Source organism: Mesocricetus auratus, unplaced genomic scaffold (genome assembly GCF_017639785.1).
Source record: "Mesocricetus auratus isolate SY011 unplaced genomic scaffold, BCM_Maur_2.0 Super-Scaffold_100004, whole genome shotgun sequence".
Classification (NCBI taxonomy): Eukaryota; Metazoa; Chordata; class Mammalia; order Rodentia; family Cricetidae; genus Mesocricetus; species Mesocricetus auratus.
In genome coordinates, this window is record NW_024429189.1 from 88,010,348 (window position 1) to 88,035,854 (window position 25,507).

Consider the following 25,507-nt stretch of genomic DNA (forward strand, 5'->3'; position numbering starts at 1 on the left):
ATACACACATAATGGTTCCTTGTAATTGTAGATTTTGTTTTGTTTTGTTTTGAGACGAGGTTTCACTATGTAGCCCTGGCTAATCTGGAACTCACTCTGTAAAGCAGGCTGGCCTTGAACTCACAGAGATTCACCTGCCTCTGAGTGCTAGGATTAAAGGCATGTGCCACCACTGCCCAGCAGATTCCTTGTAACTGTAAAGTGCTTTAAAGCATTAAATATTAGCAACAATATTAACAAATAAACTACTATATATATATATAACTTCCCATATGCAAGGGAATAATTTTTTTGCATGTGTGTGGATGTTTTACCTGCATGTTTGTGCACCATGTGTGTACCTGGTGCCTGAAGACCAGAAGAGAGCATCAGATCCCCTGGAACTGAAGTTACAGACAGTTGCCAGCCACAATGTGGGTGCCAGGACTTGGACCCAAGTCCTCTGAGCCATCTCTCCAGTCCCATAAGGTAATTTTTTAAATGACTAACAATATATCGCATGCCTGTCAGAGGCTCACAAAGAATAAGAAAAGTACACAAATATGTGACTCTTCTCAACATATCATTATTTCATGAAGGAAGGCATTTTCCAAACTTGAATAACTTCTCTACTCTAACTGTCTTTATTCTCCTTTTGCTACTCTCCATTCCCACCCTTGTCTCCTGAACACCTTCTCAGCCAAATAACAGCCCCGTTGCTCCAGCAGATTATCTCCTTCTTTTATCTGAGTAAATATATGCCATCCCAGGTAATTACATTTACTTATTTACTTACTCATACCTACCTCTTCACCTAGATAATGAACACCCACAGCTAGGTAACATTTTTTTTTTTGGTCTCTCTGAAAGTGAACAAGCTCCAACAGTGGATTCCAACCTATTCTCTGAGAATTGTATTTTATCAAGAGAAGGGGTTTAAGTAATGGACCCAAAAAAGAAATGTATAGCTTCTAAGGATACCCACAAACAAGGATGGTCAAAAAGTAGACGGGTTGGGGGGTGTTTATTAGTGGAGCCAGTGGGGATTGTGAAGGGTAATTCTTTTTTCCAAGTACTCTTAAGATTTCCAAATAGCTTACTGTGATCAGGAAGCTTGAGAAAGATACGCTAATGCCGATATGTCTGCTCTGCCCGGGCAGGGCCCTATCTCAACCCCAGCTTTCATTCCCTGCCTGCTATAATAAAAGTCAACTTGCACCTAGTCCCACTTGTAGCTGTGGAGACAAATCCGCTTGAGTCTGAACGTGCACTTCACAAGAGAGAGAGAAGTCAGGGATTCCTTGATGACCTTATGCCCTTGGACACCACCAGCCTTCACACTCCAGATTAAACTGTGTTAGAGAGCCAAGAGAGGAAACACTGTGGTTAAGGAGACCTGTGCCTGCCTGTTCCAATCCACACCCAGTCATCTCACCACACCCTCCTCCCCTCTTTATATTCCCCTCCATTCCAGGAACCGCCAGCTGCAGAGGAGGGAGAGAGGAAGAAGAAACTCACCATTCCCTGCCCAACCCCAGCCCCACGCCCAGAGCAATCAACAGGTAGGCAAGCTTCAGACACTACTCAGGAGCCCCGTGAACAGCAGACAGGTTTGAGCCTGGAATGGAGGAAGAAAAATAAAAGATTAAAGGTGAAGTAGGTGATAGAGTAGTGGAAGACAAAAAAAAAAAAAAAAAAAAAAAAAAGATAGGGCCCCATAAGAAATGGAGGCAGGAAATAGTCAAGCTGAAGGCTTGGGGGGCAGTGTGTGTGGGAGACAGCACAGATGGAATAAGAGCTAATAGTTTTCCGACTCTTCTCAAGTAATCCTTTCTCAACCTTGTTAGGGAAGTATAGGTGTAGTAGGGAGTTCCCTAGTTCTCTTCCTGGTTCTTAGGAAAAGGTGACCTTGAGGCAGGCAGCCGGTGTCTGTTCCCCTGTGCTTTCTCAGCCATTCTCTGTATCTGTTTATTCTGTGGTTTTCCTGTGGCTGCCTCTCCTGGGAAAAATGGAGAGATTGCGTGCAGATCGAATTCAGAGAAGAGGCTGGGCAATGTCACCCCCTCCCCCCAATACCCACAATAGAGGATTGGGTTTCAGATTAAACAGAGGGGGCATGGGAGAAGGGGGTTTCAGGCTCGGGAATCCCCGTGGTGCTGTTCTCTACTTGGTGCTGAAATCTGACTACCCTCATTCTTGGTGGGCTTACGTCCCCCTTAGCGAGTGAGCCTCTGGCCTTCCTAATTACCTGGCTGGTGCTACCCAATCCCACCCCCGCACACCTAGCGCGGTGGCAGGCGGGAAGGCGGAGCCCGAGTGAGCCCCACCCCTGGAGACTGCGGCTGGGGCCTCCCTCTGCTCTAGCTGGCCGCTAAGCAGCGCCTCCCCTGCAGCCTGATTGGCACCGACTGCCACTTCAGCTTCAGCCTTCATCGTGACCCCTATTTTGGCTTCAGCCTCGGACCCAGCTCCGGCCCTTTTTCTACCCGGTTGCATCCTCCCTCCTAGTTCCTGACTTGCTCCAAAATCCTGCTGCGAATCCAGTATCCCCAAGCCATGGCTGGTCCCTTCTCCCGTCTGCTGTCCTCCCGCCCCGGACTCAGGCTCCTGGCTTTGGCTGGAGCTGGGTCTCTAGCTGCTGGGATTCTGCTGCGTCCAGATTCTGTACGAGCCGCCAGTGAACGGAGGAGATTGTATCCCCCAAGGTATCAGTGCCTGAGACGCACGAGGTGGGGGCTGGGGGTGGTGGTGGTGATGGGAACTAAAGGGGTAGGAAGGATGACTTGAGCAATAGACAGCCCCCCCCCGCGAGGATGGATTTCTGTACAGTCTGGAGATCCCAGACATAAAGGAGAAGTAGGGCCAAATCCGTAAGGCAAGAACATGTCTAAAGACCTGTCACCTGATGTCCCTGCCTCCAAGCTTTTGCCTGCGAAGTCTAGGTTCACCCACTACCCAAATCCCTTATAGGATGAGTTGAAAACTACCTTTTCTCCATTCTGACCTATTCTCCTTGTTCTCTTAATTCTCCCGAGCCCTTCCCCTCCCCCCACCTCTAATGTTGTGCTTACCAGAGAAAAGGAACTGTGTAGATCTGGGGGAATTGAGGCAGCCACAGACAGCTAGAACTATTAGGGAAGAAAAAAAGACCCTGGAAATCCCTAAAGAGATTATCGAGATTTAGACTACCTCTAATTCCCCCTCCTTTAAGGAGCAAAACCAGACATAGCTCACTGGACAGCTCCCAGCTGACATCAGTAGGTCTAGTCTCCTGTGCCCTCCCTCCATGGTTACTGGGTACCCCCTTCCCAGCGCTGAGTACCCAGACCTCCGAAAGCACAACAACTGCATGGCCAGTCACCTGACCCCAGCAGTCTATGCACGGCTCTGCGACAAGACCACACCCACTGGTTGGACACTAGATCAGTGCATCCAGACTGGCGTGGACAACCCTGGCCACCCCTTCATCAAGACTGTGGGCATGGTGGCTGGAGATGAGGAGACCTACGAGGTAGGGGGCCCCTCAGTCTCCCTGGTGACCCAAGTCACCTTCCCAGAAACCCCAGTTCCTTCCCCCTAAAGATCCCTCATGTTTGTTCCCTCAAGACTCTGGATTATCTATACTCAAATTTTTTGACCCAGTAAAATTGGTCTACAGTTGAAGTGTAAGAGGGAGTTTGCTCTTTATAACCATCTCTCCCTCTTGACTCCCTTCCAGATATTTGCCGAACTGTTTGACCCCGTGATCCAAGAGCGACATAATGGCTATGACCCCCGAACAATGAAGCACACCACAGACCTTGATGCCAGTAAAGTGAGCCAACTGTGACACTTGCGATGTGTGCGGCCTTGTGCACAGTGTTCCGTATCTCTAATCATTACACCTGTTTCCTGACTCATGGTTACACTGCTGAGCTTTTGATATTGATAAGACCAAGAATTGTGTATCTTTAAGAACAGCAGATACGAAGACACAGTGGATAAGAGTGACTATGTCAGGGTAATGGGGTTGGAGAGAATAGGACCAAAGTGCACTACCCGTATGAAATTGTGAAAGAATTTTTTAAAAAGTGACTATGCCCTGGCTGGGTGTGGTAGCTCACACCTGTAGTCTCAGCTGACACCTCCCCCCCAAAAAAGGCTGTACCCAAAGTGAGAAGTTTAGAGAAATGACCACGATGTCCTCTCCAGTTAGCATGCCTGTCCAGTGTGTCCTTCCTTCCAGTGCATGCTTTGTAATCCTTAAGAGCTCCCTCCTGCTGTGTCTGTGACTTATTCGCTTGCTCACTTCTCAGATCCGTTCTGGCTACTTCGACGAAAGGTATGTATTGTCCTCAAGAGTCAGAACTGGCCGGAGCATCAGGGGACTCAGTCTGCCTCCAGCCTGCACTCGGGCAGAGCGGCGAGAGGTAGAACGTGTGGTGGTGGACGCACTGAGTGGCCTGAAGGGAGACCTGGCTGGACGATACTACAGGCTCAGTGAGATGACGGAGGCCGAGCAACAGCAGCTTATTGACGTGAGGGGCCTTGAGAGGGAACTGGGTAGTGGAGCAGCTGATGGAAAAGGGTCACAGGGGAGGCTGGGCCACTTAAGATAGATGGACTTTGAGCGGCCCAGATGATACTGTGAGGATTCTTAAGTCCAATCCCTTTATTCTCCTCAGGACCATTTTCTGTTTGATAAACCTGTGTCTCCGCTGCTGACTGCAGCAGGAATGGCTCGAGACTGGCCAGATGCTCGAGGAATCTGGTATGAGTCTGATCAGCCTTTTGTGTTTCCCTTGTATGTCTCTCTCTCTCTCTCTCTCTCTCTCTCTCTCTCTCTCTCTCTCTCTCTCTCTCTCTCTCTCACACACACACACACACACACACACACACACACCTTTTCCCTCCATCTTCCTCAGTTCTTGTCTTGCCTCTTGACCCCTTTACCTCCTGTCCTCAGGCACAACAATGAGAAGAGTTTCTTGATCTGGGTGAACGAGGAGGACCACACACGGGTCATCTCTATGGAGAAAGGCGGCAACATGAAGAGAGTGTTTGAAAGATTCTGCCGGGGCCTCAAAGAGGTTGGAGAAGGGTGTGCAGGGGAGCTAGGTGGGAGGGAATGAGAAAAACCAAAGAGCAGCATAGGTAGACTGGCTACATCATTTGTCAACCAACCAGGGTATTTCTGATAGTAGAAAGGGGCATTATCAATCATGTGAGGACAATAGTTACAAACCAAGGTCATCCTTGGAAAACCAGGGAATATAATTATGCTTAAAATAGGAAGAATGTCAGTAACCTAAGGAAGGAAATAAAGCATAATCTTTGCCAAGTAAAGCAACGAAGGAACCAATGAGATGGCAAGCCAGCGCTGGGGTGAGTGGTGTGAAGTAGGATGTGCAGCTAAGGAGAAAGGTTGAGCCTGGATTGATGTAGGGGGTGAGAGATTGGTTTGTTTGTGATACATCACCCAGTTCTGAGCAAGGTGGGCCTTGACTCTGGATTCTTTCTGGCATTGTATCTAGGCTTTAAGCTGATAATGGGAAAGAGACTAGGGAAGGTGGAGGCTGAGATGGCTTAAGTTCTAGAACGTATGGCTCTAGACAAGAGATGAATCTGTGGTCTTTTTTTTTTTTGGTTTTTCGAGACAGGGTTTCTCTGTACTGTTTTGGAGGCTGTCCTGGAACTTGCTCTGTAGACCAGGCTGGCCTCGAACTCACAGAGATCCACCTGCCTCTGCCTCCGAATCTGTGGTCTTGTATGGATTGGGTCTCTATATTTAATTCTGTGTTAGAAACTGCCATTGATCTAATCCTTATTGTATATTCTTGTATCTACAGTTTTATTTTTGGACTTGTAAAGAAAGAGAGTTTCTCTTTTAGATTCTAGCTGGGAAGCTTATACTATTTTTGGCAAGGAATGGATAATGTTTTATGAGTGGGTAGAGAAAAACTCTTTAATTATATGACTCAATTTCCTCATCTATAAAGTTGAGATAATAAGATTGCTTATATTTTAGTGAGAATTAAATGAAACCGTGCAGGCCAAGTAACTGTCCTACAATAAATGTTAGCTTCAGTATGATTAGCTTCAGGCTTATGATTCCTTCTGAGCCACAGAGTGTCGTCTTTACTTATTTTGGGTGGTGGCCTTTGTGTCTACTGCTTTGGCAGGCCCCAGTCTCTTCAGTTCTAATAGTCTAGTGGTGGTTAGGGTAAGGAAATGGGGACACCTCTGTACTCCCCCTTTTCTCACACACACACCTGTGGATCTGGTTTCTCTGCTCTACTTTCTCATTTCTCTCTATTACATGTAATCCTTCTCCAACTAAGAGTAGACTCTTCTGCCTCTTCCCGTGGCAAATTTTATTGCCCCATTTCTGTAGGATCCTCTGCTCTTTGTTAAGGAGATAATTGATGCATGAAGAACTCGTTGAACAATCAACCATTTCTCTGTTCTGCTTGCCATTTCTGTTCATTTCATAGGTCACCCTTAATGTATCAATCCCTCAAGTTTCTTCCATGAATGGTCTATCTGTCCACAATCTTATCAGTATGTGTATAATGCAATTCCAAAGATACCTCTCGTGTATGATGACAATCATTTTTAACAACAAAGAGCATGCCATTCATCCATCCTCAAGTTTCTTGTTGTAGACATATTTCTAGAATGTTTGTAGGGCTAACTAAGAGGGATATATCCATCCCTGGTTTTCTCACAACAGAATCTCTGTTGACACAGGTAGAGAAGCTGATCCAGGAACGAGGCTGGGAGTTCATGTGGAATGAACGTTTGGGATACATCTTGACCTGTCCATCTAACCTGGGCACTGGACTTCGGGCAGGAGTGCACATCAAACTGCCCCTGCTAAGCAAAGTAAAGGAAGTGCGGGGTTAGAGAGGGGTGTAAGTGAGAAGGGGGATTTGGATGGGGAGGGAGAAGGCACTCTGAAAGGAACCAGTCATATCATGGCTTAAGAGCCAAGGGCAAGGTAGGAACAGCTCCTGCCTCTACTGACCCACCCCTGATTTCTATCTTGCCTATAGGATAGCCGGTTCCCAAAGATCCTGGAGAACCTACGGCTCCAAAAGCGTGGAACTGGAGGAGTGGACACTGCTGCCACAGGCAGTGTCTTTGACATCTCTAATTTGGACCGACTTGGCAAGTCAGAGGTGAGGTCTTATGAGTTGGTTTGAGGAACTGAGATAAGACAGTGAGTGAGCCTCAGGAATGTAACAGAATCTGAAGCAAAGTTCAGGTCGAGTGGTGGAGGGGCAAGGAGAAGTGTTTTCAGAGATGGAAGATCAGTGCTAAGAAAGAAGCTCAGGCTGGGCAAGGTGGCTCCTGCTTTTAAGACCAGCAGACACAGGTGGATCTCTGTGAGCCCCAGGTCAGCCAGGGCTTCATAATGTGATCCTGTCTCTAAATAAAGAAAGAAAAAGAAGAAACAGCTCAGGTAGATTGTGGGAAGCAGAAATCAAGGATCAGTGTTCTTCAGGTGGAGCTGGTGCAGCTGGTCATCGATGGAGTAAACTATTTGATTGAGTGTGAACGGCGTCTGGAGAGGGGACAGGATATTCGAATCCCTGCACCTCTCATCCATGGCAAACATTAACTCCCCATCCCCAGCAAATGCATCAAGATCTCCAGCACTTCTGCATATTTAACGGTGGCCCATTCTACTTGCCCTGGACCTGCCCCTCACTCCTTGTCCTAGTAAAGACTCCACATTATATTCCAGCTGTCTGTGTTATTTCTATTGGTGTGATAAGGAGGAAGCAGGAGATGAAAAGAAACAGTGGGGTTATTCATGATGGCAAGAGACATAGAAGCCAGGAGCACTGATTCTCAGGTGGATGGTGGAATACATTACCCACATTCCTCATCCTCTTACTGAGAATAATTAGAAGGTATTCCCATTTACAATGTGTTCAGTATGAACTGAAGGAACAGTATCATAACAGGTGGCCAACAAAGCTGATGGTCAGTGCCAGAGTCCAGGAGGACTGGAACCAGTCATAGAGGCCCCAGGCCGTGCTTCGACCTATAATGAGACAAGGAGTAGGAAGACCATTACAGTTCTGTTCCCCAGGAGCCTCCAATGCTTCGAAACTAGCTCTCTGTGTATATACCCTGCTACTTCAGAGACTCTCTTGTGTGGGTTCTAAGGACCAGACAGCACCGAGTTAGGGCGTGAACTCTGGTTCAGATGACAGCTTACCAAGCTGTGCAGTTGGTTACTTACCCCATTGTTCTGGGATCTCCTTGCCTTCGTGCTGGGCCCATGCAACCGATTGTCGCTGCTCGGGACTCAGATAGGCCATTTGCTCAGGTGTAATCGCTACAGCCTGAACACTTGTGAGACTAGATAGCTGGATGGGGTTGAATACCACCTAGAGGTAAGGACAGGAATCAATACACCCATGTAACCCCACTGGGACCCCGATCTCCCTGTGGTAACTTCAGGTCCCAGTCTACCAAAACTTACTGCAAACTTGGGAGCAGGAATGACAGAAATGGCAAGAGGAGTCAAGCCCTGGATCTGTTCCCGCAGTAAAGCTGAAAGAGCCAGGTCTGGGATGCCAGCTGTCAAGGGAAGCAGAACACACCTAACTCTCACAATCCACCCATGATGTGGTAACAAAACCCTGACAACTAGTGACAAACAGTAGCCCAGCTTCCCTACCTGCTATTGTGCCAATTTCAGTGAAGATCTCAGGCCCCCAGTTACTGACTGGGCCAAAGCCACCAGGCAGCACCAGGAGATAAGCCAGAACTTCTAGCTGTTCCTCAGAGCACGGGAGATGCAGGTTGCCCAGGAAAAGAGCGGCTTGGCTGTGGGGCAGTAGGAGGAGAGGGAGAAGAATTCAGCTCCAATGACACAGGCTGTGATCATAAGATGGAGGAAGAGATGGCTTCAAATGGACTCCCTTCCTTTGTGGGACAACCCCCTCGTGAGCCCACCTCCACCACAGCGCCACCACCCCAAACCTTCCATAGGTAACCTAAGCTCCCAACTGCTGATATGCTGTAACTCCTCTGGCCGCAGTCCACACAGTGTGTGACCCAGTGCTGTCAGATAAATGAAATCCAGGTGGCTCACATGCCGACCACTCTGCCGCAGGAAACTGGAGACCACAGCTCGGAGCTGGTGGAACACAGGATAAAGAGATAAATCATGGGGGATTGATGGATGGGAAAATGATTAGGGGAGTGGACGGTGCTACTGGTCTGTATTGCCTTGTTCTAAACATCAGAAAATCCTGTAGCCATGAGAAAAATCACGAATACACCCTTGCCCTCATAAAGACAGGAGGAGGGGGAAAGGCGCTAGAGAATACTGTGTATCCAGGACCTCAGAGAATATATCACAGAGTCCCTAAAGTAAGATGGGCTGGTGTGGTGACAGAATCTGGGAGACAGGCAGAGGCTATCTATCTTCAGCTCAGTAAGAGGGTCAAGACCAGAGTGGGTTACGTAAGCCCCTGTCTACAAGAACAAAAACAAAACACCCAAAATCAGTGGAAATAATGGCCTCAAAGGATCACAGCAGGAAATCTCTGGGGCTTGGATAATTCAGAGGACTAGGTCTATAGGGTAGATGTTACCTGGGCCGAGCTCCAGCCGTCTATTTGCCCCAGGCTGCTGAGCACACCCCAGTCCAGCAGGGTAAGTTCTTGCAGCTCCCGCTCTCCTAGACCTCTCAGGAGCCGGCCCAGCTGCAAGATCTGCTCAGGCCGGAATCCCCGGGGGGCACCCCACAACTGGGAGGGAGACAGGAACCACATGAGTGGGAAAAGCACCCAACTGGGAGTCAAACGTGGGGTTTCGACTTCAGCTATGGGACACCTGTCAGATCTCACTCACCTTGTTTTCAGTTTGCAAGATAGTAAAATGAGAGTTTCTCTGATTTAGGGGTCACTGAAAGGCTGGAGTCTCAGTAGCAAAGGAGAGCAAACACTAGTCCATGAATTGTAAACTCTATAAGCACCAGACCCCTTGAGGTACCTAAGGTGCAGATGCCAGGCCCAAACTCAGAGACTCTTAGTCAGTCTGGCATGGGGCCCAGCAATTGCCTTTTAAGAACCTGATCCCTGGGCACTTTTGATAGACGTTCAAGTAGTCCCTCTGTCTATCGTACCACTCTTTCTTCAACATTTACCCCCTCTGACCTTCTGTTTATAATCCAAACATCTCACTTTCATTTTCTGCCTCCCCACCTCTTACCCAAGTCTCCATTTCCTTATGTCTCATATCACACCAACTCCTCATGGTTTTACCCCTCTGGCCTGCCAGCTTCTCCATCCCTAACCTGTTTGGCCTTGCCCATGGCTGTCCGAAGTTCCTCAGGACCAAGTCCTGGGTCTCCAGCAAATAGTGACAGACAGTCCTCAAAGTCTGAGAGTTCCATCTCTGCGATCTGTGTGGCAGACCAGGCTGCTGGGAAGGTCCCCCGTATGTCCGCACAGTTTGGTATAGGCTCTGAAGACAAAAGGCAGAGAGACACAGGACTGGTGTTAGTACTAAATTATGCCTCCAATGGTGTTTGCAGATTACTTAACTTCTGGAGGACACAGCAGTGTGGGCAGCATGGGCTAAGGAATGATGGCAGTCAGAATTATAGAGCTCAAAGGGTATTTGAACAAAAGTGACTAGACATGACAAGGCCATCCTTTGTTAAATGGAGGACAGAGGAGATTGCTCAGGTATTTAATGAAATAGCTGAATTAAAACCCAGGTCTCCAGCCTCATGGTATCTCCTTCTGTCTAGGGATTTCCCCAACAGAGGGCACCACACTTTGCTAGGCCAGAGAGAACAAGAAAACGGAATTCTTGGCTAAATCATTGTTTTGTTTTGAGACAGGTCTCAAACCTGCTACATAGCTAAGGCTGACCTTGAATTCCTGATCATCCTTCTTCCACTCCCAAGTCTTTGGATCACAGGTGTGTATGCTACCACACCTGACGTTAAACATTTAATGGGCTATAAACTCCCAGGGTTATAGACCCTTACAACTAGAAGAGACCTTGAATATCATCTTCTAACCCTATGCTTTACTGATGACCAAAGCCCAGAGAGCAGGAAATCTGCTCAGAGGGCCCAGCCCACCTAGAGCCCAGCCTCCCTCCCACCCCCCTGAGGTACTCAGGGCCTTGTAAATGGCAGCCAAAGCGAGGCCGCCCACAGTCACCCACCCAGGCTTCCAATTGCATTGTTTGCCTTGAGGCCTTCTCCCCACACCCTGCTGGAGTATTTGGGGAGCTTCACCTTGGAGACCCTCAGCAGCTGGTTGCACAATTCCAGCTACTAGAGCTGCTTTCTTGTGGGCAAGCTGTGGCCCCACACACAGATGTCCCACTCTGCTCTGCTCCCAGCTCTGCTGCTTTTCTAGAAGCCGCTCCACGGTCTCTGGGCCCAAAGCCTCCTGCAGGGGAGAGTGCAGGGAGGGAAAGGCAATCTGGCAGTCAGGGCCAGGAGCTCTATTTTCAAGACCCTATCATCCGAGCTGGGAGCTCATGCCTGGAAGCCCAGTATTTGAGATGCTGAGGCAGGATTGCCACAAATTTTAAGGCCACCTGGGCTACAGAATGAATTCAGGCCAACTTGGCTGTCTCAAACAAACAAACAAAACTGAAAACAAAAACTATAAACCAGTCCTGCCTTTGGTTAGCAGTCTCCCCAGACACAGATTGTACTTCCTTACCCTCCATGACCTAGCTCCCAAGAGCCACCCCTCAGTCTCCTTAATCCTTCACCTCACCCTGGGGATCAAGGAAATAGCCTCAGTAGACAGAGTGAACACCAGGCGTCCAGCTTGCTCTACTTCATCCTGGCTCCATGACTCTGGTTTCCTGCGTAGATAGACAGGACAGCATGGAGTTGAGTGAACTGTGAGGAAAATAAGATGTTCTGAGCCTGGGGACTCAGGGTACCTTTAAACATATGGAATGGGATGCCACTCTGGCTGATGGTCAACGACTTGGGTACAGGATGTTACCAAAGGGCCATACCCAAGAACAGGCTCCTGCAACAGCAGCCGTCCCAGCTCTGTGACAAATGTTTCTCCTAGGCAGAAGGCCTGTAGCTGACTGAGATAGGACAGTAGGGTTGGTAAGGGGATCCGCCGTGTGCTCTCTGTTCCCAGGAATCCAACCAAGGGGCCCAGTGCACCCAGCACTTCTTCAGAGATTGGAGTCTCCTTTGGAGCCTGGAGAAAAGCAGCAAGCCTTGGACAAGGCACCTGACCCAGAGTACTGGACTCTTTGATCAAGACACCAAGTCCCTTGAGCCTCCCTTCCCTCCTACTTCCAGCTCAGGCCCCAGGAAGCCCTTGGCTCTTGCTCACTGCTTTAAATAGTGAGTGAGCTCAGCCAGAAGCAGGTAGAAAGACCAAGAGGCACAATCCAAAGGATTTCTTAGACCCCAAGGGACACAAGCATGAAACATGAAGCAGGTTGATCAAAAAATCGAGAGGCAGATCTAGAAGCCAAGGCCGGTAGGTAGGAGCAGTCTAGGGCTTGGGCCTAGAGGTGAAAGAGTGCTATTTGAGGGGCAAAGATCACCAAGGACAATCGTTCTGAGTCTGATGGGGTAGACTCTTACCAGGTTTTTTAGTGCCCGCTCTGCCAAGGCTGCCTGGTGGGGTGGGGTCAGTGTCAGCAGCTGCTCCGGGGCACCTTGGACCAAGTCTACCACCAACATAATGGAATCATTGGATAATCTGTCCATCAGCTGGATCCTATCATTGAAATTTGACAGTGGTGACACTCAAGAGGACCTGAGCTAAGCCAAGAAGGGATCATCAAGTCTCACACTCTTAATATCGGAATTCCTGTGACTCCACACAGAACAAGAAGGGATCATCAAGTCTCACACTCTTAATATCGGAATTCCTGTGACTCCACACAGAACAAGAAGGGATCATCAAGTCTCACACTCTTAATATCGGAATTCCTGTGACTCCACACAGAACTGATTGATACTCAACAGTCCAGAGCCAGCTCCCACCATGTACTTTAAGGGAGAGTGCAAAGATAGTGGCTATCTCTAGCTATCCTTTGAAACAATCCTACTGATATGCTGAACTCAAAACCCCAGATAGTAAATACTGCTCAAGTCTCTTAGTATTCGTTTACAAGCGAGGAACTGCAGTTTTCTGACTCAGGGTCCAAGGTCTTTTACTCAGCTGGGTTCTTGGAGTTCTACATTATCTTAGAAAACCAACATAGTTAAAGAGATTTAAATGGCCTTTAAAAGAAATAAAACGGGAATCAGAAGTGGTACCTAGTGCCCGGGTGGTGGCGCACACCTTTAATCCCAGCACTAAGCAGGCGGATCTCTATGAGTTCAAGACCAGCCTGGTCTACCAGAGGTAGTTGCAGGACAGCCTCAAAAGCCACAGAGAAACCCTGTCTCGAAAAACCAAAAACAAACAAACAAAAAGAAGTGGTACTTGTGCTCTCTATATAGAAAAGGGTCAAGTGTACGAGAATCAAAACCTACAGGAAATCTTGCAAACATGTATGTACGAACATTAGCTGCTTTCACCATCTGCACATCTCCAGGAAGTCTTTAACTCCAGACTTTCCCTACTCTCACTTTCAGCTCAGATGACAAGGGGCTGGGAAAATGAGACAAGAAGCACATGGGTAAGGTACTCATAAATTAGAAGCTGGAGAGATGGCTCAGGGGCTAAGAGTGCTGGCCTCTCTTCCAGAGGACCAGGGTTTGATTCCCAGAACCCACATGGCAGCTCACAGTCATTTATAACTCCTGTTCTGGGGATCCAACATCATCTTCTGGCCTATGTGGGTACCCAGGATGTATTTTTTCTATAGAAATACATGCAACAAAATAACATACACATAAAATAAAATAATAAATTGTTAAAAATCTAAAAAAAAATTGAGTGTGTGACACATGCCTTTAATCCTGGTACTTTGGAACCAGAGGCAAGTGGATCTCTCAGAGTTCCAGACTTGCCTGGTCTACACAGTGAGTTCCAGGCCAGTGAGAGCTACACAGTGAGACCCTTTTAAAAAAGATACTGACAGACTAGAATCTCTGGGATGGGGGACCACCCACCTAGCCTCCTCTCCCCCAGTTCACGTTGAACCTTCTTTCTAACCTTCCTTGCATGGGGCCATCCAGCTCAGGTTTGGTGACACAAATGATGTACTTCAGTTGTATTACATTATACAAAAAAAATCTGATTTTTATCTTCTAATCCTAGTCTTGCTCTATGGAATCACTCACAAATAGACCTATACACTTCCTATTTGATAGCTTCTCAGGGCCTTGGAGGCTTTTTAACACACTTCATCCCTCACCCCCATCCACTCTGCTAAACATACTGAAAACATAGGGTGCCAATCATATTACAATTCTCTAGGACATGATAGACCATTTCCTCCTTCATTGCAGTTACTACACATCCATTAATGTAGCCTAAATTCACCTGATGGCCACAACACAATGTTGTCAACTTTAGCTATCCTGTGCCAGGGCCATTCTTGGAGCTGATGGACATGTGAAACCACTTTGAAAGAGTCCTGTTTGGGACTGTAGATGCTGTCAGGAAACCACTGAATAAAGAGCTACCTCTTCTGGGTATTTCTCAAGAGGGAGCTTCTGCTCAAAGGCAAGCACCCTGAGGCCCCCATGCCTCCAGGCATGCACTTACGGTAAGTCCAGGAGTAGCTTTGTGTCAAGCTCACTCAGTTCTGGCCCCAGGGTAGTTAGCTCTGGCTCTGGCATTGTCATCCTTCGCTGTAGCTCTGCCCAGATACAGGCCCGCTAGGAGGTATTAGGTAGGGAAGGCAGGGTCAAGATAGAGCTGAGCATGGAGGCTGGGATTCTTAACCCAGGGTCCAAGCCTCCCACTAATGCCTAAGCCTCCCTCTCACCAGGCTCCCTCGAACACCAGTGGGCAGTTGGTACAGCATGTGTACCACGGCAATGAAATCGACCATTGAGCTGATCTGCCGCAGAAACTCACAAGACATTCCTCCTGCCAGGTTGCCCAGAGCCCTGTGGGCATCGAGTGGGAAGATGATCTTTAGCACATGTAATAGCCTGCCTGATCCTTAATATCAGCACTCTCAAACACAAAGGCAGATGCTCAATGATAGTCATCTACAGCTTGTGAAATGTTTGTACATAGATAACATCATTGGCTTCCCATAACATCATTACTGTTTAGCAGCGGGAAAATAAAGATCTACAAAGGTCAAGGGATATTCTTAACATCAGTCTACTAGAAGTAAGTTGAGACTAGAGCCATGTTTTCAGATTCCAAAGCCCCTGGTTCTTTTACTGTAGGTGTAAGTAAAGTGATACCTACTTCTTTCTCTAGTGGCTCTAAAGTCACCTTGAATTAAACAGCAAATGTCTATTAGGAGTTTCTACTAGGCCAGGTACCGTGTTAAAGATATTACATGCCTTAATATCATTCAATCTTCACAATAACTTAAATTTTTCATTACATAAAAGAAAAAATCTGAAGCTTAGAGTGACTTAGAGATTTGACTCTTGGTAAGAAGGATGTGACATGAGCCCAAGTTTTCTGAGTCCTACAGCACTAATTGGGATAGCTGTGGTACTGTGGAAAGAAAGGAGGAAAGCAAGGGAAGGGAAGAAAACCAGAATGCTGGTGATGCTGGAATAATAGCCCATTCCTGTATCCCTGTGTCCCCATCACACAGTGCCAGACATATAGTGAGTATGTCATAATAACAACAATAAAAATGCCAACTGAATTGAGCCAAACGTCCAACCCCAGCTACTCACTGCAGATTCCTGAGGGTCAGGTTTGTAGGCACTTGCATCTTCTTCCAGAGAAACTGTGCCTATAGACATACAAAGAGGGACTGGCTTCCTGCAGAAGTACTGTCCAGAGGACCTCAGGGGGAAGCATGAGGCCATATTTCTTCACTTTGTGATCCCTACCAGCCCCCCTTTCCTAAAGTCCTACTGAGAGAGAAAGAGAGAGAGAGGGAAGGAGGGAAGGGGCAGGGAGGGAGGGAGGGAGAGAGAGAGAGAGAGACAGAGAGAGAGAGAGAGAGAGAGAGAGAGAGAGAGAGAGAGAGAGAGAGAGGCAGACCAGTGATAGGGATAAGGTATCAGAGCAAGGGCAGACTAAAGGAGGTGGAAAAGACAGAGAGATCATACTCAGGGCAGAAGAAAGAGTTACCTGCTGCTCAGACCAAGGCAGCTGCCGATAACGCCTTCGGTTTGCCAGAAGAACCGCAGCATCCAGTTGTAGCAGCTTTAGTGGGAGCAGGGGAAGCAGGCAGTCTGGCCAAGTGGTGGGGATGGGCTGCTGACAGTGATGGGCACAGCAGTGCAGTGATAGTGAGAGGGTCTGCACTAGTCCTCAGGGAAGAGCAGAAAGTGATCGAAGCCAGGATGGGGTGGAATGGCATTTGTCACTGCAGCAATGAATACTTAGGTACCCTCATACTACAAGCTATTGAACAGCTGATGAACAGAGGTCCCCTAGCTTCTCTCAGCCTTAGTCGTTTCATCTGAAAGCAGGAGGTTGGCCTGGAAGATCTCAGGCCTTCTGGCTTTGGCAGTGTAGGATAGTGGGAGTAGTAATGTTCTGCATCAGTAAGTAGGATGCTGTTAATATCTAGGTGGATACAGAGCTAAACTGAACTTTCAGAGCCACTGTAAGGGGAGTGTATGAGGCAACACCAACCAGATGAAAGCACCCAGAGCACGGAGATGTGTTCAGTCTGGACAGCCCACACATACCTGACCAGGAATGCACACAGTTGTGCCGGCACCTGTTGCACCCACATTTTTAACGCCATCTTTTACCTGCACAAAAATTAGTAGTATTTGTGTGTGGGGATGCGTGTATGCATCTCTCTCTCTCTGTCTCTCTCTCTGTCTCTCTGTCTCTGTCTCTGTCTCTGTCTCTCTCTCTCTCTCTCTCTCTGTGTGTGTGTGTGTGTGTGTGTGTGTGTGTGTGGTCTCTGGCCACAAGGAAGATGCCCACCCTCTATGTACTACTCATCTTCTGCCTATCTCATTCTCCTATTCTCATACCCGAAAGGTCTGTAGCAGTGCAGCAGTCTGGCAAGCCGAAAGCCTTGACAGTTCAGGGCCCAGGCAGGAACAAGCCCCAACCAGAACTCGCTTAGGGATGGCTTGGAGTGTCTGGGGACTGAGACCTGGCAGCAGAGGGTGCAAGGAGCAGAGTTCCTCCAGGGATAGCTAAGGAACAAGAGACAAGAGGTCTGAAGCGGGGAAGAGGGTTGGGGAGACAATAACCCTGTACATCAGGGCAATAGGTATGAGGGTAACTGAGAGGGAAGAGAGAGCCACTGCAAGAGCCATGGGAAGAGGGCACAGAGCCCTCTAGGAGATGCTGAGAACGTGATGCTACTCACATCGTGCCTAGGGAGGAGCCTTCCAAACAACAAAACAGCCTGTAATGGGATGGAACAGGAATCAACAGCTCTCAGTTCCCATCAACCAAGTCCCAAACAGGTTCCTGGACCTGCCCTCTAAGGCGTCCAGTTCCCTCTCGGCCACCCCGGGGACCAGTCTCTCTGAGGGCCCTTCTTGAACTGAGAAAGGGGAAGGGGGCATATCTTGTTCACCTTCAGCGTTTACCCTGGGAAAGGAAGGACTGAATATAGCTCTACATATAATTCTCATGACTTTGGGGAGTAAGACAAGCCCACCTGGGCAGGTGTGACACTGGCTCCCTGTAGGGCAGGAAGCATGGCTCTCAGCTGGGGCTCTGACAGCTCCTGCAGAAAGCGGAGGCCCAGCTGGGGAAAGAGAGGTGCCCAGACCCGCAGCTCTCGGGGGCTTAAGACAGCTCCTCCAGATGAACGCAGCACCCCCAGAAGTTCATAAGCCACCTGTTAACAAAGGAAGGCTTGGGACTGCGGAGAAGACACAGCTGTAATCCAAGACTGCCTTAACAAGCTCATGTCTGGATTTACCAGAGCTTGGGCTAGTACTTGGAACCAGGGGTGAAACCAGAGTAGAACTGATTCAAGATCACAGAAGGAGTCACTGGGTAAGGCTAGGAAGAGGTGCAAAGAGACAAGAATGAGTAGGCACTAGGGAACAGAGATGGCGAGCTGTGGGATTGGGAGCCCACAGCACTGTGCTTAAGCTTGGTTGGTGCAACTGGACAAGTAACTCATACAGGCTCTGGGAAGTCTGGAGTCTTTCAGATTTGCACCAAGGGGCTCACCCGTCCCTCTGGGCGGAGGGTCCCATTGGCCGCACATTCCAGAAGGCCCTGTTCTACAGGCCCCATTGGATCACTCAAGGGCACCAGACTCTGTAGCTCCTCAGGACTCAGGAAACATGCCAAGGACCCAAGCCTAAAGGGGGCACAAAGTTGGCCTTGATGTGGTCACAGATACTAGAACCCAGGCGCGAACTATTTGGTACATAGGGTAGGCATGTGAACTAAACTAGGAAATGTAAACACCATCTACCAGTTTCTCTCTCAGAGCCCCTAGACATGTCCTCTCTGCCCCTTCCTTCCTAGGACACCATCCCTGCTTCTCTGTCACCTCTGTGCACGGCCGCTGACCCCACTACCACACACCTGCGCACCTGCTCCTCGCCATCCTCCATGCTTTGGTTTACCAGGCTACGAAGCACATGTCGGGCATGTCCTGGCCCAAGACCTGCCACTGGCCAGCTGTCCTCCAGGGCCTGGATCTGAGATGGAGAAGGAGTGGTGAGGTAACGCTGAGACAGGGACCCCACTAGGCAACATGCTCCTGACTCCCACTCCACCCTGAGGAGGATGGGGCAATCATACCTGGTGAGGGCTGAGCTGTAGAAAGTTCTCCAGGGGGAGATGGGGAAGCAGAGGCAGCACTGCCCACAGCAGCTCCTGGGGCCAGTCGGGCACTTCTCCAAACAGCTCAGGGGCCAGCAGACGCTTAGCCAGGGCCTCCTTCTGTTCAGGCTTCATTCCTGAGCTGTGATCCCGGATGGCAGCCAGGCTAAGGAGAGTAGCAGGTCTTAACAATATTCTTATATTCTGTCTACTGTGGACAGGAAGGAGACGCTCCAATTTAACAGAGAGGAGCTCTGAAAGGGACCTTTCTAGGTGGACAGAAGCAGGAGTGATGCTTACACACTGTCATTGGCCAAAAGGGATGGTGGGAAGCGCATCAGGTCGGGGACAGCCAAGAAAGGGATGAGTGGTGACAAGTCAATGAAGAGCTGGGACGTGAGGCGTGGGTACCGCTGGAGCAGCAAGGCCGTCAGGCGGCCCATGGCCTGCTCCTCAGATGGCGGAACCTGTAAGAACACAGAGATGGATGCTGCCTCTGAGGGTGCTTAGAATCTTCTGCCACCTCCCCTTTGGGGTTCCTCCTGTCACTTAAGCAGTCCCCCAGAATAGCAGGGTCTGGGTGCCATTGACCTCTTTATTCCTTCTCTTCTTGCTCCCCTATCCTCTCTGCCCACCTTCAGCTGAGCCCAGGAGCGATGCATGAGCGTCAGGAACCCCTGTGCAGCCTCCATCTCGGCTGAAAGCACCAGCTGCTGAAGGTCTTCTGGGGGCATGTGCAGGTAGGCCTGGCAACAGCAGGCCATGGTGGGTAAGGCCTCAGTGGCCAGGGATCTCACGTCACCACTGTCACTCAGTTACCCATTGCCCCTCCACCTACTACCTGCACTAGGATCTTCAGGGCCCAGACACTCTTCTCCCTCTGGAGTAGATCCCACAATACAGGCTGGTAGGAAGAAAATATAGGAGGAGAGCTATCTCTTTGATCCTCCTAAAGCTTCCCTAGGGACTTTGGCTCAACTTGTGGGGATGCTTGCATGCTCTTCCTCTAAAGTTGGTCCATGCATCTCTTCAGATGGTAGACCCCATTCAGTCTGGGGCCACATCTTAACTTCTCTTGTATGGTCTCCTACGCCAGGCTCATAGTTGGCTCCACAAATATCTGTAGGCCTGAACCAAACTATAATCACTCTATCTAATTCTATTTCACTCAGTCTAGAGCTTGAAAAAGTGGCCCTAACATGAACTAACATAACAGATATTCACTTGACAACTTGATGATGAAATTTAACACACTGTAAGCTCCTTTATCATACAGAGAAGACTCTACAACAGGAAAACATCACTTGCCTAGGACCACAATAATTTGTGATAGATGAATCTGAACAAAGTCTTCTGATGTGTTGCCCTTCAAAGCTTTCCTTTTCATTCTGACTTTGCAACCCACAAGTCTTTCTCACTTGTTAAGGGGAAAATTAAAGTCCTTTCCTTCCTGCAGCAGGACATGGGAGGGTCACAGTTTGACAGACTAATGAGATGAAATGTATTGCATGTTTATGAATCATGCACTAGGCTAAGCCCACAGAGTCTTTGCAACTACCGCAGATGTTAATAACTTGTTATGCTCAGTTTATAGATGAGAAGACAGAATAACCTGCCTGAGGTTGGCAGCCCAAACCTGTCCGGCTCTACAGCTGTGTGCTTAAATCCCTCTGGGCGCTGCGCTACCCCTCTGCTCTCTATATTCCATGAATTTCCTGGAATCCCTTCCCTTGCTCCAGGGACTTTTACAGAGGCAGTTCACTCACACTGAAGCAGGAGAGAAGCTCCGTCTTGCTCACACTAGAGCTGAGACTGACAGTGGACTCCCAGCCTGCTGGGGTTGACGCTTCTCTCTCCAGGTACTCCCCAACTGTCCTCAGAACACTTCTCCGACCCTCTGGGCGGAAGGTATCCCAGAAGGAACAGTTGTCTGGGAGACTAGAGAGCAGCAGAGCTTGACCCAACATCCCCTGAGTCTCAGCACCCCCAACCCCAGGGCCCAAAAGGAAGGTCAGAAGGCGCAGGAGATAATGCAGGCGTGTGGGGTGGGCAAGAGCTGGCACAGAGGACTGACAGCGTGGCAACTGGGATAACATGCCAAGCAGAAAGGGACCAGGAGCCAGACAGAGTGGGGACAGTCCCAGAGGCGGCAGAGAAGGCAGCAAAGGGCCCAGCATGCCTTCTAAAAAGCAAGTGTCATTGCCACCACGACTTATTCTGCACTGGCCTGCTAACCAAGCCCAGAAGGGAACCAAGGCCTCATACATGGTGTCATTGGCACAGACCATGAGCAGGAAGCTACCCCCGTCTGGGCAGCGTTCTCCACAGGGTCCAACGTGGCAAGGTGGGAAGTCAGTGGGATCCAAAGTGGGGCCCTGACACACGTGCTGAACCCAAGCCTGGTTTCGGGGGGGCACAGCCTGCAGACTCTCCTCCACACACAACCGTTCAGCCCACAGTGTGTCATTCTCCAGGAAGCAACCCCAGAAAATGTCTGGGGTAAGGGGCACAGGGACCACGCCTTTCGGGCAGCTGGTGGGGGGTGGGAGCAGACCAGCACACAGTTGCTTTACCAAGCGACGATTGGGGCCAGACAGGGCAGAAAATGAGAGGTTGCCACAGATCATATCCAGAAATTGATCAGGAAACTGATCGTGGCAGGCTTGGAGCCAGCCTTTGGCACGTGGTGCCCATGAGACTGCATACCATACAGCTGTCTGGCAGATGACAGCAGTGCCAGGAGGGGGCTGTGGGGTGGCTGGAGGGGGCTGTGGGGTGGCTGGAGGGGGCTGTGGGGTGGCAGGAGGGGGCTGTGGGGTGGCAGGAGGGGGCTGTGGGGTGGCAGGAGGGGGCTGTGGGGTGGCAGGAGGGGGCTGTGGAGTGGCAGGCTTGATGTGCTGGCAGAGCAAGTAGATAGAGAAGTTGGAAATGCTGTAGGGTGGTTCTGGGCCTGAGTGGTTCTCGCAGAGGGCCTCCACAGAGATGGCGCGCTGATGTCGAGGGCTGACGTGAGCTGCAGGCTGGGAAGCTCTGGGCAGAGGCACACCTGTGCTCAGGCAGTGCAGGAGGGCAGGGGGCGGAGGTGGTGATCCAGACAGAAAGCCCAGCGCTTGGGCATCCCAGGAAAGGTTGTTTCGCATGCCCCTGGGTGCATAGGGAGGGGCAAGCAGGATGTGATCAGCCCACATTTCCTCCAGGTGAGCTCTGCAGGGGGTGTGGCAAGCATAGGCTTTTCCTACAGTAAACTCCCTGAGAATATAGGCATTACTGGCCTGGACAGTAGGATGGAGAAAAGGACGCAAATCTCTGCTACCAAGGCACTCTCCTGTTCAGTTGCATCCTTTTTCCTTTCTTCATGTGGTTTTAGGTAGCTTACATACAACCTTTGTTTGACTTCAACAACTGACTATGTCTAACTATGCATTGCTGTTCTGAAATAGAGTCCAGTGGTCTGTGCCCCCACCCAGCCCAATCTTTACTAGCTAACATGTATAGGCCCTACATGCCACACTATTCTAAGTGGTTTAGACTTTATCAATTCTCTCTCTGTCTCTCTCTGTCTCTCTTTCTGTCTCTGTCTCTGTCTCTGTCTCTCTCTCTCTCTCTCTCTCTGTCTGTCTTTGGTTTTGATTTTGATTTTGATTTTCTGAGGCAGGGTTTCTCTGTGTAGCCTTGTCTGTCCTGGAACTCACTCTATAGACCAGGCTGACCTCAAATTCATCTGTCTGCCTTTGCCACCTGAATACTTTTTTTCATTCCTCACAACAACTCTGCAGTAGTGATTACTTTGTTTTACAAATGGGGAAAGTGAGGTACTCACTCCAAAACCACTAATCCACACTCTGCCTGTTGAACTCTGTAATGCTGAGTGCTGTGTTTCACCTACAGATTGCTCAGCCCCAACTGCCCTGAACTGGAGGTCTCCTGTTACTTACCATAAGAGCAGCTGTTGAAGGTTTCCTAGGAGTACAAGAAGGAAGAAAACAGCCTTAATCACAGATTCTTTCCCTGCTACATCCCAGCCCTCACCCTGGCAGCACTCACCTCCCTGGCACTTCCCATTGGCATCAGGCTCTGGCTGTCCCATGATAGAAAAGACCTCATCTTGCAGAGAGTGAGTGACACGGAGTAGCCCCTCCTGGAAGGCAGCATAGAGGGGGGCCCCCACTGTGCGTAGCAGACCACCCCAAAGAGCCTCCTCAGAGCCTAGATCTCCTGTTCGGGTAAGCAAGCCCAACAAACCCTGTAAAAAGTGAGGCGCTGGCTCTCTCCCATCAAGACCTGTGGCATTGGTTGAGTCCACACTTGGTTGCAATTGCACCAGGGCCTGCCAGCGTGTACCCTCTAATAACAACATCAGAGAAGGCAGCCAGTCAGCAACCAGGACACAGTCAGAGGGCCCATCACGGGTGCATGGGGGCCTCGTGGGAGCAGGGGGGCCTCCAGGAACCAAAGCTCCCAACAGCACCTCTACAAGTCCACCCAGGACACCTGCCTGGTGCACCAAAAAGTCCCGGGGAGTCTGTTCCTGTCCCAGGAGTGCCAGCACATCTCCCAGAAGCCCTAGCATTGGCTCCCAGTCTGGGCTACCTCTCAGTGTCACGAGGAAATCGTGGAGTCGAAGCGCAGGGGGAGGGAGAGGTGGGGGCTCTCCCACTGGTCCCTCCCCCATCCTCCCAAGCTCAAAAGAAGAAGAAATGTTGGCCAGGAATGCAGAGAACCGTGACTGGCTGAGGGAACGCTGAGGAGCTTTGTCCAGCGTGGAGATGAATGATTTCAGAAGGGAGAGACCAGGATCCGAAGACTGAACCCCAGTAGGGGCCAACTTCACTATAAGGAGAGAGATGAGAAATCACTAAAGGAGAAAAGCCTAAAGCCCAAAGTAGCTTTTCCTCTCTGTGCTTCTGAAGAAAAGGGAAATGAGCCCTGGCATTAGCCTACGGCAGTGTTTCTCAACCCATGGGTCACAACCCCTTTGGGGTAGATGACCCTTTCACAGGGGTCACCTAAGATCATCAGAAAACACAGATATTTACATTATGATTCATAGCAGTAGCAAAATTACACAATGAAAATAATTTAACAGTTAGGGTTACTCCAATCTGAGGAACTGTATTAAAGGACGGCCGGGTTAGGAAGGTTGAGAACCAGTGCTCTGCAGTAAATCTTGGCCTGCCCTCTGAACCAGGTGTCACCCGTAGCACCAATCTCTGCCTTCTTCCTTGCCCCTTCACCTTTTATCTAACTGGCTAACCTCCACATTATTACTTACAGACTTTTTGAGACAAGGATTCTCTATGTAATCCAGGCTGGCCTCAGTTCTCAATCCTTTGCCTCAGAGTGCTGGGCTAACAGGAACAAGGAAGATCTTTCCCCTCTTTAAAACTCTGTGCATGTGCATGTGCATGTTTGTACACACACACACACACACACACACACACACACACACACACACACACACACGGTTCTTAAAAGATGGGAAAGGTTATTTTCCTTCCTCCCCAGCCTACTTCAGGTTCTCACCTTTGTGTGAGAGCAGCAAAGGCAGCAGCAGCAGGGGCCAGCAGCTCAGAGCCATGTTTCCAGATGCACACTAGTCCCGAGGTGAGTGCTGCTTATTATCACCTTGAAGGAATAGCCAGGTGAGGACAGGGCACTGTAGGCAGCCTGCGGTTCCTCTGACACTGTAGTAAGGTCTCTGGGGAAACAGTATCTGTAACCTGACATCAGGTTTGTCACCGGAGCCACTGAATACCTGATCCCTTGGCTTTGGGAGAAGGGTGTACTTCTGTTAGAGGGACCAATGACAGGGGATTGCAGGGCCTTCAGGGCCAAGAGACAGCATGAGTTAAAAACCAGAGAGAACTAGGGATACATGAGAACAGAAGAATAGAAATGCAATCTGGGGGTCTACAGAAAAATGCGAAATCCAGAAAAATGCCAACAAAGAGAATATAAAAGGAGCTTGAAAGGCAAAGAAGATTTGAGGAATTTGAGAAAGGGCCAGGCATCCAGTGATGCACAGAGAAAGGATGTTGGTTAAGATAGCTCCATTTCAAGGGTGGAACATTCAGAAAGAAGAGAGCTATTACTTTAAATTCACCATCTAGAGTCCCACAGTATTGGTGCTGATGAGATGGCTCAGCAGTTAAGGGTGTACACTGCTTTTGCAGAAGACCTGAGTTTGATTCCCAGCACCCATATTAGGTGGCTCACAACTGCTTATAACTCCAGCTCCAGGGGAATCTTATGTCTCTGACCTCTGGGGATAGCTATACTCATGTGCCCATACCTACATGGAGACAACACACACATACGTTTAAAAACAAACCCTTAGAATCCCACACTATTAAGAGGTAGGTAGGTACAAACCACATATGTAACTAATAGGTAAGGAAATGATTAAACCATTCAAGCATTGCAGTTTCTCTTTCTCTCTCAAATTAAACTCCCTTCTCATGGCTTCCTGTTCATGGGTTAGAAAGACTTCATTTGAAATAAACTGATCTGACCAGGGTCTGGTTGCTTTTTCTGGTATAAAACTCCTGTGTTGCAGGGCTAGAGAGATGGCTCAGCAGTTAAGAGCACTGACTACTTGCCTGGCATTGGTGGCGCACGCCTTTAATCCCAGCACTCTGGAGGCAGAAGCAGGCAGATCTCTATGAGTTTGAGGCCAGCCTGGTCTACAGAGCAAGTGCCAGGATAGGCCCCAAAGC

The 25,507-nt window shown here is 49.3% G+C and overlaps 2 protein-coding genes across 3 annotated transcripts; one reads left to right on the plus strand and one right to left on the minus strand.

Moving 5' to 3' along the window:
- Window positions 1-1,453: 1,453 nt before the first annotated feature.
- On the plus strand, window positions 1,454-7,702 carry Ckmt1a (creatine kinase, mitochondrial 1A). 2 transcript variants are annotated; one of them, XM_005068518.4, is made up of 10 exons: window positions 1,454-1,541; window positions 2,488-2,684; window positions 3,292-3,490; window positions 3,698-3,793; window positions 4,275-4,496; window positions 4,644-4,729; window positions 4,925-5,048; window positions 6,709-6,843; window positions 7,014-7,139; window positions 7,466-7,702. In XM_005068518.4, exons 2-10 carry the CDS (start codon window positions 2,536-2,538, stop codon window positions 7,580-7,582), a joined length of 1,254 nt encoding a protein of 417 aa, XP_005068575.1. In that variant the 5' UTR covers window positions 1,454-1,541; window positions 2,488-2,535; the 3' UTR covers window positions 7,583-7,702. The 2 variants fall into 2 exon arrangements, with proteins under 2 accessions (XP_005068575.1, XP_012967711.1); XM_013112257.3 differs by having other exon boundaries at window positions 1,477-1,541; window positions 2,373-2,684.
- Window positions 7,686-24,369, minus strand: Strc (stereocilin). Its single transcript, XM_005068517.3, has 30 exons — window positions 24,315-24,369; window positions 22,836-23,621; window positions 22,727-22,751; window positions 21,677-21,935; window positions 20,558-21,559; window positions 19,633-19,695; window positions 19,427-19,537; window positions 19,092-19,285; window positions 18,771-18,957; window positions 18,552-18,667; window positions 18,189-18,321; window positions 17,665-17,847; window positions 17,368-17,406; window positions 17,024-17,191; window positions 16,727-16,792; window positions 16,161-16,286; window positions 15,758-15,816; window positions 14,875-14,998; window positions 14,652-14,764; window positions 12,572-12,707; window positions 11,980-12,176; window positions 11,730-11,820; window positions 11,237-11,393; window positions 10,280-10,449; window positions 9,576-9,731; window positions 8,973-9,115; window positions 8,654-8,802; window positions 8,456-8,553; window positions 8,213-8,360; window positions 7,686-8,011 (listed from the first exon to the last, which is right to left on the minus strand). Exons 1-30 carry the CDS (start codon window positions 24,367-24,369, stop codon window positions 7,923-7,925), a joined length of 5,343 nt encoding a protein of 1,780 aa, XP_005068574.1. The 3' UTR covers window positions 7,686-7,922.
- Between the last annotated feature and the right edge of the window lie 1,138 nt (window positions 24,370-25,507).